The sequence below is a fragment of the Takifugu flavidus genome, chromosome 20, assembly GCF_003711565.1.
Source record: "Takifugu flavidus isolate HTHZ2018 chromosome 20, ASM371156v2, whole genome shotgun sequence".
Taxonomy (NCBI): Eukaryota; Metazoa; Chordata; class Actinopteri; order Tetraodontiformes; family Tetraodontidae; genus Takifugu; species Takifugu flavidus.
Window position 1 is genome coordinate 6,584,304 of NC_079539.1, and position 13,000 is coordinate 6,597,303.

A 13,000-nucleotide genomic window follows, 5' to 3' on the forward strand; every position below is an offset into this window, starting at 1 on the left:
GAAAACATGCACAAGGTCTCGAACGTTAAGTGTGAGGAGCGATAAGGACACCAAAACCTGCCGTTTTTCATCAAAGTTTTATAATCCAGAAATGTCAAAATATCTCACAATATATTTTTTCCATATTTTAAATAATATCTGAGAGCGAAGATTAGTGAACTGTGGTGTGTGAGGGCTCGGAGTTAAAGGTCCAGTCCATATGATCCTCTGAGAGAGGAGCGAGTATGATTAATGTATGATGGCGTTGTTGAGCAGCCAACGTGCATTATTAATGTTGCGCCATCAGCCTCCAGAGGCTCCAGGACCTGAGCTGTGACCCGTTTGGGCTCACATCGGCCCTTCACAACCCAAACTGCCCTATCGGCACGTTTCTCTGCACACCGGACGGGTGGAGCATTGGCTGAATCTGCGCATCATATCGAACATTCGGAAAACAAGAAGGATTCCATGGTTTGCATTTCCCAGATCTCGGCTGAGAAGCATCCGGAGCCGAGCCAAGGCCGAGGCTGCATGGGAAAGTAAATAGGTGCTTTCAGCGCGGCCCCATTCACGGCTCCCCCCGACTCGCAGCGCGTTCCCAGGCAATCACTGCCCCTTCAGCGCTGAATTGCCCTCCCAGTGGAAAGAGAATAATGGTGCTAATGGAGGCTTGAAAGGCTGGCTCCTTCCAATGGCAACCATTCTCAATAAGCTAAGTGGAACTGCATGGTTAATAAGTATATGCATTTCCCTCCAGCACCCCAGTCGGTGTTCTGGTTGGCATGGCGTCCCCCGCAGGTGTGTGGCTCAGCCCCCGGCGACACCTGGCCCAGCTGATTTGTGGCTACTAATCAGGGCCCGTTTGAGCAGCTCAGCTCTTTGGTCAGTCACCCTCTTTCTCCTCTGCCGAGCTGCGGCGTCCGGCCGCGGGACGTGTCCTGTCCCTCCTGTCTGGCGTGCTGGATTAAGGCGGTGCGTGCGGTCCCTTCTGATTGGCTGCTGTCGTCTATGCTACATCGAAACGACCCACATACTGAAGGTTTGGTGCCATTTATCTACCGCTCAGCCCAGCTGGCGGCCTGCTGCCTGCCCTCTTCGGTGGTACAGCCGTGGGTGCAGAGGTTCGACTGAACTTGTGTAGCGCTTCCTTGTTTTTGTCGTTTGTAGTTTTTTGGGGTTTTTTGCCACTCGTAGTCCTACGGGGCCTCGTCACGTCACAGAGGCTAAGCTAACATCATGACAGTTCATACTTTAGAGTTCGCTATCCACATTTCTGGTGGAATTCCTCCATAATCGGAGTGCTTCCATCTATGATGAAGTGTTCTGCTCTGCAATGCTGCTCAGATCATTTAGATCGTTTATCCCGTTCAGCTGCTTCCATGACGACTCGACGTCCTAGTTTCTGCCCAGGCAGCCGTCCGGCCTTGTTGGGAGCCTCCGAGCCGCCTGCTGGTCTGTCACTGGTCTTACTGGGCAATTCTTCGAGTGCACATTTGTTGAGAAAAGTGAACAAGTGTGAGATGCGACCAGGCGGCTCGCGCCCCTGTAATGAGTCAGGGCTAGATGCTGGTTACCATAGCAGCCATGAGTTCATCTGGGATTTGCCTGTTTGAAAGTTTATTCTTGACGTTCGTTTTATCAGTGGAACATTAGAAAGTTGTAATAAATCATTCCAATTTGAGCAGAATAAATCTCGTATGAAAGCGTACAATCATTCATTCATTATTCACGCGCTCATCTCAGGTTTCCCTGCAAACACACTTTGATTCTGTTTTCTTCTGAATTATTGATGGACGACGCCTTTACGTACGTGCAGATTTGTCTCTCCGTGTGTCCTTCTGGTGAAACCGTCATTTCGTCATGTTTTCCTGCGCCCGCTTTGACGCCCACAGAGAAGGTGAACTCAGAAGGTTTCCAATGTTGAAGAACTCCGGTCGGGTGGAACCTCAGTTCATGATGGCTGAAACCTCCAGGTGATGATCCTAATTCCCAGTTAACGAGCTTCTCCAGATGAACTTTCCCAGCATCTCCGTCATCCCCTCGTGCTCCACACCTACAATTAAAGGATTGTTTAGTCACAGTTCAGGTTCTCGTCTGAGACCACGAAGCAGATGGATGGAACCTCCTGGATCAATGATGCCTGGCTTCCTTTTCATAGAAGACCTGTTGGTGCCACTGTTGCCCGGCAACAATCAGTGCCACAACTGAGGTAGATTCAATTTCTTCAGTTTTAAACTTCTCTGTGCAGTTGGGTTGATCTGTTGGTTCTGCAGAAGATGTGGAGCTTTGGGTCGTCCTGTCCAACAGCAACAGACATTTCAAATAGTGATGTTTAAATGTTGGAGACCCGACCGGCCGCCCAGGATGGTTTCATGCAGGCTGGGTTAAGGTGTTGATCAGGCCCAGGAGCTCATTCTTCAGGTTCCACTGAGGCTCAAGAGCATTGGGCCTCTAAACAAACTGTCCTCGCAGCATTTCCAGGCTTTGCTGTGTCCGAACTGCGCTAAAATGTGCACGTGTACGGCTGATTAATGAGCAAGCGCTTTTCCCCTCTGATGCTGATTTATTAGCAGAGCTGACGGAGTTCAATTACAGCTGACACAGGGGAACCGGGGCTGAGGCCTTACGGAGCAAACGATCAATTAGGACCAGAGGACGATGGAAGTTGGGCAACGGCACGTGTCAGCGACATTTTGGCCTTAATCACACGTATCAGAGCTTCCTGCCTTCGTCCAGCCTGGATGGACAAACAGTGACGGGTTCCTGAGAGGAAATGCCCCTCGTTCACCTGAAAACTGCTGCTGCTCGGCGGGGGGGGGCTGGTCTGAGTCCAACGAGAGCCTTCTCACTTAGCAGAGGTTAGCGTGGGTTAGCGCCGGTTTAATGAACATCTAGTTGACTGGAGATTGTTTGCTGCCTTTTCCTGTTAGCTGACTGATGACGCGTCAGGGGAAATGGAGGTTGAGCAGATATTTATGCTGCAGCCTTCTGGTTCCTCCCAGATCCTTTAAAACTGACGGAACATGGCTCTGTCACGCTGCCGCGCTCCCACTGACGGCGGACAGCATCGGAGGCCTCTAGGCGTCAAAGGAGGCGCGCAGACCGAACACGTGATGCCCGTGTCGAGGAGGATCCAGCAGCGTTCACTGTGTGTAATCTCATCAACTCAAAAGTCTAATTGGACTCGTGTTCAGACCGAGGAGGAGACGGGGGATCTGACAAACTGATGAAAAACAGACCGCCAGCATTGTGATGATCTAATTACTTTCTTCCGCACATCCTCCACAATTACAGCGCAGCTGCTGTCCCGATGCTCCGGGCTCGTTATCAAGTCGAATGTCTGCCGTTACAGGCCTGTTACATGGAAACAAGCAGGCCGCTAATTAAAGACTCTTCCAGCACGAAGAGTTTGCAGCACAAACCTCCCGACCGGCTTTCGCACGTGCGCTGTGGCGCCCCGTCCGTTTGTCCTGGACGTCTCACCTGGTAACTCCCAGATGAGACCTTCCATTAGAGCGAGAAAGGTGCGCTTCCCTCCATCAATAATTGATGGAATGAGTGCGTCCGATGAAAGACTGCTGCGCTGCTGTTTAATTGAGGCAGGAAAAAAGGAAAGAAGAGATGTTTCCCTTCACTCGGCCTCTAATGTGAGAGGAAATGGACTGCCACTTATCGCAGATGCTCCGTTATGGATGCGTCTGTTTCCAGGCGGATGCAGGGATGCGTGTTGTGTCCGAGGGTGCGGTTGGGCTTCATCACATGACACTAATGTAGACGGACGACACTGACCTCTCACCTGACCACCACCTACGACTGTTGCGGGATTTCAGGTGGTTTCATGGACCTTCCTGGTCCACTTCAGGGTCCTTCCAGGACTGCTGGGGTCCTGTGGCTCATGAGGTACCTTCACTTGACCACAGAAGGTGTTAAAGCACTCGGGACGCCCGACTCAGCACAGCGTCAGCACCAAACCCACATCCGGAGGTTCTCAGGGACGCGTCAGAGCAGGTTTGAGCTAAAAGGAGGTGAACGTTGACTGAGGGCATCTGAGAAGAGCAGGAGATTATTGGAGATTATTCCAAAAAGTGTGCAGCTGCGCGGAGGAGCTTTGGAACTGGGAATCTGGCTGCTTCATTTATTACATGTTTCGGTCCAAAACGGCACAAGTGATTAATCAAGGCAGCAAATCTTATTTATATCTTGACTTAAAAAAAGGGTGCATCATAACTGTTTGAATTTTAGGTGGATGAGGAAACGTTCCTGCTAAAAATATCTGCAGCACATCTGTTGTCAGCGGAGACCAGCAGAAAGAAGACGTGACGGAGCCGGAAGCTTTGATGTAGAGCAGAAAACCACTCAGTGAAAAGGCTGTCAGCGTTAGCGGGCTGTGCTACATCTCTGCAACATCGATCTGCCTCCCATCTACAAATTAGAGGCTGATGAGGAGGCGGAGCCTCTTTGTTCCTCGCCTGCTCCTTCAGGCTCTGCAGCGATGTTATGTGAGACCATCACATGGGACAGACGACTCCTGAGAAGAACCTCGAGATTCAGCATATTTCTCATGCCCACGTCGTTAGCATGGTTGCTAACAACACTCCAGAGGGAGTGTTGAGCACCCGACAGCTTCTCCTGGAGCTTCTGTCTGGTTTCGCTGCTCGGTCACATCATGCCGGAACGCTGATGAGCGTCCACGCGCTCTGTTCCAGCAGCGCGCACGAGTGTGGGACATGTGATCCCTGTATAAAGTAGAAATGCTGTTCAGGTGACCTTTAAGGTCACAGCAGCTGGAATGATCTGAATGGTCTCTTCTCTGTTCTTGATGAACAGTGATAACAGAAACCAGAACGTCCACGTCTCCCGATTTGCTGTTTGTCTTCTGGCTGATGGGAGTGTTTGTCGGACGCTGGAGCGGCGCCGCCGGACGGCGCATTAGCGCTTGTTTGGAGGCAGTCGGGCTTTTCAGCAGGCTTCCATTGACTTGGCCCATTAGTGTGATGTGTTGCGTTCAATCGCTGATCCTCCAGCGGCCGCTTTGTCATGTTGACGGTCCTCTTTCAGCGCTCTGATGTGTTTGGAGAGATTCCACCTCCGACATCCAGGCTTCATTCTGTCTGCTTGTCAGCATCTTGAGGGAGCTCAGATCAGACGAACAGAGCAAACACAAGACCCAACTTTGAATATTTAAAAAAAACAAACCAGGAAACCATGTGGGAAACGTGCCCGGTTGTGGGAACGTTTATGGCCAGATGCTCTGGAGGCTGCAGCAGCTGCTGCTTACAGCTGCAGGTTCTACATGACCATTGCAGGAATGTTCCCGAGGAACATCTGAGGCGCTTCTGTTCCGTCAGAATGGGTTTAAATGTTTGCTCCGTCCATGCTGTCATCAACAAACGTCCCATCAGATGCTGACTCTGCTCCACCTCCACCAGTCTTCCTGACAGCCAGGATCGATCCGCGGATCAAGATGGATCATCTTTCTGAGCTGAATGATGCTTCAGGATGATGTTTTTGTCTTTAACTGCTCCGTGCGCTCTGCGTCTGCCACATCTTATCTCACTTGGCTTTTATGCCCTGTTGAGCAAAAGATGGGATCAGATGGATGCGCCCGAGGCGGATCTGCGTGCTGAGCAGGACCAGAGAAGAAGATGGGACAGCTGCACTAATGTGGCAGATGGAGAAGGCAAACCCAGCGGGTGAAGAAATGTGTAGCTGTTAGCTCCTGTAGCGACGACCCCTGTGAAATAAACATGATGTTGTTTGGATTCTTCTGTCCTCTCAGGGGTTGGAGCTCTGGAAGAGTCCTCGTGTGTCCAGGAGAATCACGACCAGTCACAGGGTCCATGTTCTGGTCGCCAACCTGCCAGCAGTGGCCTGTGTAATCGGATCCGAGTCCTCTCCAGGCAACTTTGGGACGGACTGTGAGGGTTTTATTCTGAAAGTTCTGTGAAAGTTCTTCCATCTGCGTCCTAATTACTGATTTTTGTTTCTCTGGACTCCAGGTTTCCGCCTCCTTCGTTGGGATTCGTCAGCCTGGCTCAGTTCGACACTAAGTTGTTCGATCATTAAACCGGCGTCCAGGGTTGACTGTGGAAGCGCTGCTGTGCGGACACAAGCTGCTGTGGCAGAGCAGCACGTGAGCCTTCACTTGGGCTCAGTCCACCTCAGAAACGGGCAGATCTCTGACTTGGTTTGCAGATCTTCTTCCCCGTGAGCTGCACCCGCTCAGACGCGGGTTCTCGGCCCTGCTGATCTCGGTCAGGTTCAGAAGTTCAGGTGGAAGGACTGAAGAAGAGCAGCTGATGCGGAAGCAGCCTCGAACCCAAACAAACCAGGAGTTTCTTGGTACATCATTTACATTTTTGCACATATCGCACTGTAGATTTTATTTTTTTTAACATGTTGAGCTGATCACTCATTTAAACGTGCATCACAGCCCAGGAGACACTTTTGGAACAGCAGCAGCCTCCACAGATGATGCGACCGACGTCCCGTTGAGCTGTGAGAGGCAGCATCACGTCGGTCTGTAGCCAGCACTCCTCCGGCTCCTCTCCCCTCGTTTCTCTTTCTTCTTCATCCTCCTGAGAAAATCCATTTATAGCCAGACATGCTGAACTGCCGTGCACGAGTGTGAACACAATCGTGACTCCGTGAGATGAGAACAGAGACCAGGCTTTGAGCCTGTCAGATTCCACCATGGCGCGCACGCACACACGCACGCGACACCAATATGTGACAAATGATCAAGGTAACATCACAGTAACAACACCTGGTTTTGACATTCAGCAGAATTTTGACACCGTCTGAAAAACTGATAAAAACGTGAGTTATTGTCGACCAGATTGGAATGTTTGCTGACGTTGATCATATCAAAGTCTGACTCTTTTATTCAAGACTACATATTTGCAACATCCCTTAAAATCTAAAACCAGCAGAGTTTATCATGTGTCAAAGACTCATTCTGCATGAAGACATGAGCTAAAAATAGCTCATCGCGTCTGGCCCGGACGTTTACTGGTGTAAACCCACCTTTCACCACCAGGGGGCGCTGACGCCACGTAACTTCAGCTAAAACATGAGATGAGCTCTTTTCCTGTTGCTACTTATTGTCTTTAATAGTTTTCCTGGGAAATCCCTGAAGTGTTTTAAACAGTTTAGAGTAATTCTAATGGATCCTCTGAGAAGCATCAGAACCTCAAAAATGAGTCTTTCATATCCCGACGTGGATGTTTCATTTCTAGTTTCACCTTTTGAGGCTGCTTTTCTGTTGCTTGGTTCTTTTTACTTTCTTAATATGGGTCGACAGAACATCTGAGAGCCGCCACCACAAACTGGTGCAACCTCAATAGAAGGTGCAGCGAGGCCTCCTGAACTGGTGAGAGGGAGCAATTAGAGCGCGCCGCGCCGCCAAACTTCAAACGGCATCGTTATTCTCTCGGCGGCGTTTACCAGTAAAACCCCTGATTGGCTCGTGGCTCAGCAGAGGCCAGCATCAGGAACCCAGCTGGGTCATTTCCAACCGGACCTCGTTATGAGCTCAGCGAGGCTAATTCTGTTAGCAGGCTGCTAGTTCTTATAAGAAGAGTCCAAAACAGCAGGTAAAAAAAGTTTAATTTCTCACAGAATGTAAAATCATCTTCATGAATCGTTTTAAAATATATTAAACTTTTTAGAAGAGCAAAACTGCGCTCTCACATTCAAAGAACGAGCACGTGCGCCGTCATCGCATCGCTGGCACAGAAAGGGTGAAGATGCGCGGAAGGCTCCAGGTCGCGACCTCTTCAAAAGAAACACGTGAACATTAAAGGTGAGCGCGCTTTGATCTGAAGAACAAAGGTGAACTTGGATTAAGACAAAAACTTCATTGGAGATTAAGCACAATTAATTATTTCAAAAATCCGGATCATCAACAAAACCCTAAAAAGAACCCAGAGAAGAGTCTGACAATAACTTAAGTTCCTCCAGTTGACCCGCAGGTGACGGCGAGCTCCTCGCCCTCGCCGCTCGCCATTTTAATCCCAATTCACGTTTCTGAGCCGAGAAGCGGCGTCAGCAGGAGAGCGTCCGGACTCGCGCACCAACTCCCTGGTTTTCCCGGGAGCGCCGCTACCTGGCGCCGTCGGGAACGAGCCGCTTGAACCAGCGACTCACGGCCACGTCCACCCTGAGCACCAGCGTGACGCCGAGCAGCAGCGACGCGCAGCTCAGCAGGAAGCCGGACGCCTCGAACATCAACCTGCCGGGAAACGGTCGCGTTACATCACAGGAGCAGAAGATGGAGGCACCGTCTCCGTGGAAACCAAACTCACTTTGGCGCGAAAACCTTCCAGACCATGAGGTGTCTCCTGAGGACGGCTGCTGCACACACTGAAAAAAAGACCTACACACACACGCACACACACACACACACACACACACACACACACACACACACACACACACACACACACACACTCTGATCAGCCGGTCCAGTGTGCGCCTCTGAAGATCGAGCCGGTTCGTCTTCGTACCTGAACTCCCTGAACGAACAGGTAACGCGCGGAGAGCTGCAGGAGGGCGGAGCTAAACTGCTGCGGCTTTTCCCTCAGCCTCATCTCCATCACAGCATCCTCGCCTTCATCGCCACACGCTCGTCCTCCTCCCCTGCTGCCGTGGACTTCCCGCACCAGAGGCCAGAGGAGCAGCAGCGGACACCCGACTGAAACCCACAACGATCTTCAGCAACATGTGACAAATTCAGGGGAATCGTGATTTCGAACTATCGGACCTCCAAACAGGATGTATGAGGCAAACGTGTTGAGGATGACGAGCGTGGCGGGCAGGGCGGTGCCCACGTGACCGTCTGGGAAGCCCACGAAGGCAGAACTCCACTGGATGGAGGTGAAGGTGGGCAGGTGACCTGTGGCGTGGAAGAACTGGGAGGCAGCCAGCGACCACGAAATGACGGGCGTCCAGGGAACGCTGAAGCCACCTGCAGGAACGCCGCTTTAGTCTAACTGAGGCGGAGAAGCAGCAAAGTGTGGCGGTGAACTCACCCGCCTGCGTGCGCTGCCGACCGCCGAGCGACACGGCCGAGGCGTGAATGTGGAGCAGAGCGCCGGATTCCAGGAGCAGCAGGAGGAAGGACGGCGCCATGCCCTCCGGGTGGAGGAGCAACAAGCCGACGCCCAGGACGCCGCAGAGCAGCAGCAGGGGGGCGGAGTACGCCGTCCCCAGCCCGTACGCTTCCACGGTGGGTCTGCCGCCCGCCTCGCTGCTCCCGCTCTGCTCGCCGTCGTCCAGGGAGCGACGCATGCGCTGGTAGAGCTGTGGGATCAGGTGATGCAGTTCGGCCTGGGGGCTGATGCCCGTGCTGGCCCGGTAGCGCGGCGGCGGCAGCGGCGCCGACCCTGAAGCCGCAGACTTGGTCTTGACAAACACGGTGAGCGGATCCACCCAGATCAGGACCAGAGCCAGGCCCAGGACGCAGTACGCTGTCCTGGGGAGGGCCAGCTGGGCCAGGCCGATCAGCTCGGACAGGTTCCTGAAGCTGTCCTCTGGCGTGGCACTCACGGCCCAGTGGAGGACCAGGCATGTAAACAGGAAGGGGAGGAGCCAGCGCGCCACAAACGCCGCCCCCCCCGAGGAGTTCAGGTTACCGTAGTGACGGAGACAGCGTCTCAGCAGGTATGTCCACAAGCCGAGAGAGCAGACAGCGAGGACGTAGTGGAGGTTCCTCAGCTGATTGTCCTGCAGGCGGGACAGTGGCGCCAGGAAAGGCGACGGCTGGCAGGCGCCCTGCTCCTCCCGACAGCCGTGGAAGGACAGCGAGGCGAACAGGCAGCCAATCAGGAGTCCCACACAGCCCAGGAGGGCGCCGCTCTCCCTCCGCACCGCCGAGGGCGACAGCGGGGCAGACGGGAGGAGCCCGGCAGCCTTGAGGGGGTCGGGGGCGGGGGGCAGCAGAAGCCCCTCCCAGTTGAGACGGACAGGAACGTACAGCACCAGCGAGAGGAGCAGGAAGGTGACGGCGCGGCCCTCGGCGATCACGTAGCTGTCCGACAGCAGCGAGCAGCAGCGGAGGAGCAGCACCGAAAAAGGAGGCGCCAGGAGTCGGTGGAGGCGCGGCCAGGCGCCGCCTTTGTTCGCCTTAGATACGCTCTTTGTTGCCATGACGATACCTCTGGATTGGCGAGCTCCCCAGAGGAACGCCAGCTCGAAGCCGAGCGCAGCGGCCACCAAGCACCACGCCGCCTCCACGGAACCACGGCCGAGCAGCTGAGCAGCGGCTGCACAGCCCGCCGTCATCAGAGCCGCCGCCGCCGGCCTCTTCAGGCCAGGCCCCTCCCCCCGCATCAGCGTGGCGGACATTTCTGACACAGTCAAGCACAGCAGGCACGCCAACCCCAGGACGGCCAGCCCCGCCGCCATCTTGCCTGCGCTGAATTGCGCCCAGGTGGCTCGGCAGGTGTCCCTGACTCGCGTGAGGTAGGCCTGCATGGCGGCGGCGAGCTGCGGCGAGGACGAGCGGGCCCCACCCACTGCGGCGAGGTAGTCGGCGGAAAGGCGGGAGAACTCTTCCTTCAGATCGGACAGGATGTCGGCCGGGATGTCTGCGGCCATGCCGGAGTACGTCTCCAGGAAACGGTTCACCTACAGAAAACACGGTTACTGAGGGCGGCGTGACGGCGTCCCCGAGACCTCGGCGGCGCTGACCTGCTTGGCGTTGATCCAGAGAGCGTCCAGCTGGCTGAGGCCGCCTGCCACGCCCTCCGCGGGCCCGTGAGAGGGGAAGAGGGGCAGCAGAACCTGGCCCACGCTGCTGTAGGGGATGGGCACGCCGAGCAGCAGCGCCAGGGTGGGAACCAGGTCCGTCTGGGGAACCACGTCTGGTTCGGCCTGCAAACAGGAAGCAGAACCCATGAACCCCCCCCCCAACACACACAGCGACAGGAAGTGGAGCAGAAGAAGCCGACTAATGACGTTTTCAATAAAGGAGAAAACGGTTCTGCTGACCCGCGATGGGCGTGCGGGAAAAAGAGGGGAGGGGCTGTAGAGGAAGATGGCGGCGTCGGTCTCCTTCTGGCTCTCTCCACCGTGGTCGCCGCTGTCCGTCATCCCGTGATCCCCCATCACCACCAGCAGGGTGTCGTTCTGCAGGCGCTCCATCACGGACCTGCGGGGGGAGGGGCGGCCGGGTTAACGGGGCGGGGCGGAGGCGGGGTCTGACAGCGGGATGAGACACAGGCGCTCTCACCTGATGACCCCGTCCATCTGGGTCAGTTTGTCGGCCATGGCTGGATGGTCGGGACCGAACCTGTGGCCGCAGTGATCCACTCCCAGGAAATGAGCGACCAGGACCTCCCAGTCGCCCCCCACCACTGTCGGAACCAACGCAGAGCGTACGGAACAGGTGAGTCTGCAGCTTCCTCCCGGGGGGGGGGTGTGACTCCGGGAGGGGCGGGCGAAGTAAATACATACTGGTGGTGTAGAGGTGCTGCAGGATGCCGTTGTCGACGGTGTGGAGGTCCTTCACGTTGAAGGACGGGAACGGCAGCGAGCGGTGGAAGCTCTTGGGGAAGAGGCTCTCCCAGGTGTCGTCGCCCATGAACACCACGCGTTTGCCTGGACGGGAAGGTTTGTTGCTCTTTTCTTTGTTGGTAAATGAGGGTCGACGCAGGAGTTAATCTGTTCCTGCCTTCTAAACACACGCGCCTCCCTGTGGGTCCAGCAACACCCGGGCGCCTTCGAAGCTGCATGTTCTATCATAATGGAACATTTGGGGGCGTCTGCCCATCCCAATCACGTGCAGGTACTCACCCACTCGTCCGAACTGGTGGATGAGGTTGTCCTCCAGGATGGCGCTGGATGCAAAGTTATTCCCCACGTCGACGAAGGTGGGTAGAGAGCCGGTGGTGAAGCCTTTAATGCGCTGCATGGTGGTGGTCGGGGGGTCCGCGCGGAAAGGGTACAGGCGGCTGTGGGAAGGCCTGACCGACACCGTCTCCTCCAGCACGGGCAGTTTGTTCTCGTAGGGCCGGGGTGTCGTGTTGTTCGGGTCAAACCGGGCGAAATCGATCTTTAAGGCATCGATAATGAGCAGGACGGCCCTTCGGAAACGCGGCTGGGCGCGGCAGAAGTCACCGTGCTCCTCTGCGGCGGGCTGCAACACGTCCCCGCAGGTGCTGGTCCGGTTCACCTCCAGCCTCACCAGCAGGAACCCGCTCAAGAACAGGTAGATCCCCGCGAGGTAAAGCGCGCACACCCACAGGAGCAGGCAGAGCACCGGGAGCGCCTTCATCGTCCTCGAATCACGGTCGGAATCATTCAAATTGAAGTTTACGGCAACAGGTCCGGGGGAGCTCCTGCGTGCGGTGGAGCGCCGCAAAATCTGCCGCTAGTGTTGCGCGCTTGTGCCAAAGTTGGGAATGACGCGAGACGGCGCACAAATGAGCTAACGGGGTTAGCAGCGGCTAGCTCGGCTTCCCGACCTTGCAGCAGTTCGGTTCTCGTTCGGGCGTGAATGTGTGCGGACAACAAGCCCGCAGGAGTCTCAGGCGAACCGAGCGCGTCGACACACCGCCCTCACCTTCATCCGAAGAGGTTAAACGGCTGCGGATGGCCCGGAACTACAGCCTGGTGGAAAACGGAAGTGTGCGACGGAATATTTTCTATGTAACACGATTAAGATACCCGAGTTTAGAGTTGAGGGCAAAACTATTCCTGCTCTGCCGATGATTTAAAAATAAATAAATAAAAAGTTCCTATATTCTTTAGTCTCGTGTGTTTATAACTTATTTTCCCTCTAGTAATAACTCAGGTTTTCATCTCTTCCGCAGCTTGATACTTTTGGTCTCACTATCGTCCCCAAGTATTATGAATATCTTTTCATCAGTGTTTTCTTCTCTAAAATAAACGGACTAAATCACGAATTGATCGCGATTTTCTAAATTATTGTAAAAACCTTTGTGGCAAACGAAACCCTTCTTTAGCTCTAAGTTAAGATTTTTGAACCTATGAGCAGTTTCACAGGTGAGATCTTTAT

General features: G+C 54.4%; 1 protein-coding gene and 1 long non-coding RNA gene across 2 annotated transcripts; one reads left to right on the forward strand and one right to left on the reverse strand.

Moving 5' to 3' along the window:
- Positions 1-30: 30 nt before the first annotated feature.
- LOC130516745 (uncharacterized) lies at positions 31-6,917 on the forward strand. The gene is made up of 4 exons (XR_008947573.1): positions 31-5,672; positions 5,759-5,897; positions 5,979-6,321; positions 6,413-6,917. It is a non-coding gene; the product is annotated as an uncharacterized LOC130516745 (long non-coding RNA).
- A 653-nt stretch (positions 6,918-7,570) lies between these two features.
- Positions 7,571-12,647, reverse strand: pigo (phosphatidylinositol glycan anchor biosynthesis, class O). Its single transcript, XM_057017926.1, has 10 exons — positions 11,776-12,647; positions 11,437-11,580; positions 11,213-11,336; positions 10,972-11,131; positions 10,672-10,854; positions 9,012-10,608; positions 8,744-8,947; positions 8,487-8,674; positions 8,286-8,356; positions 7,571-8,212 (listed from the first exon to the last, which is right to left on the reverse strand). The coding sequence occupies exons 1-10, from the start codon at positions 12,254-12,256 to the stop codon at positions 8,083-8,085; spliced, it is 3,282 nt and encodes a 1,093-aa protein (XP_056873906.1). The 5' UTR covers positions 12,257-12,647; the 3' UTR covers positions 7,571-8,082.
- Positions 12,648-13,000: the final 353 nt, after the last annotated feature.

Coding starts and splice junctions, on each gene's coding strand:
- pigo (XM_057017926.1), bottom strand. CDS start 12,256: ATGAAGGCGCTCCCGGTGCTCTGCCTGCTCCTGTGGGTGTGCGCGCTT. Junction 11,132..11,212: donor CAGATGGACGGGGTCATCAG/GTGAGAGCGCCT, acceptor CTCCCCCCGCAG/GTCCGTGATGGAGCGCCTGC. Junction 10,855..10,971: donor TTCCCGCACGCCCATCGCGG/GTCAGCAGAACC, acceptor TCCTGTTTGCAG/GCCGAACCAGACGTGGTTCC.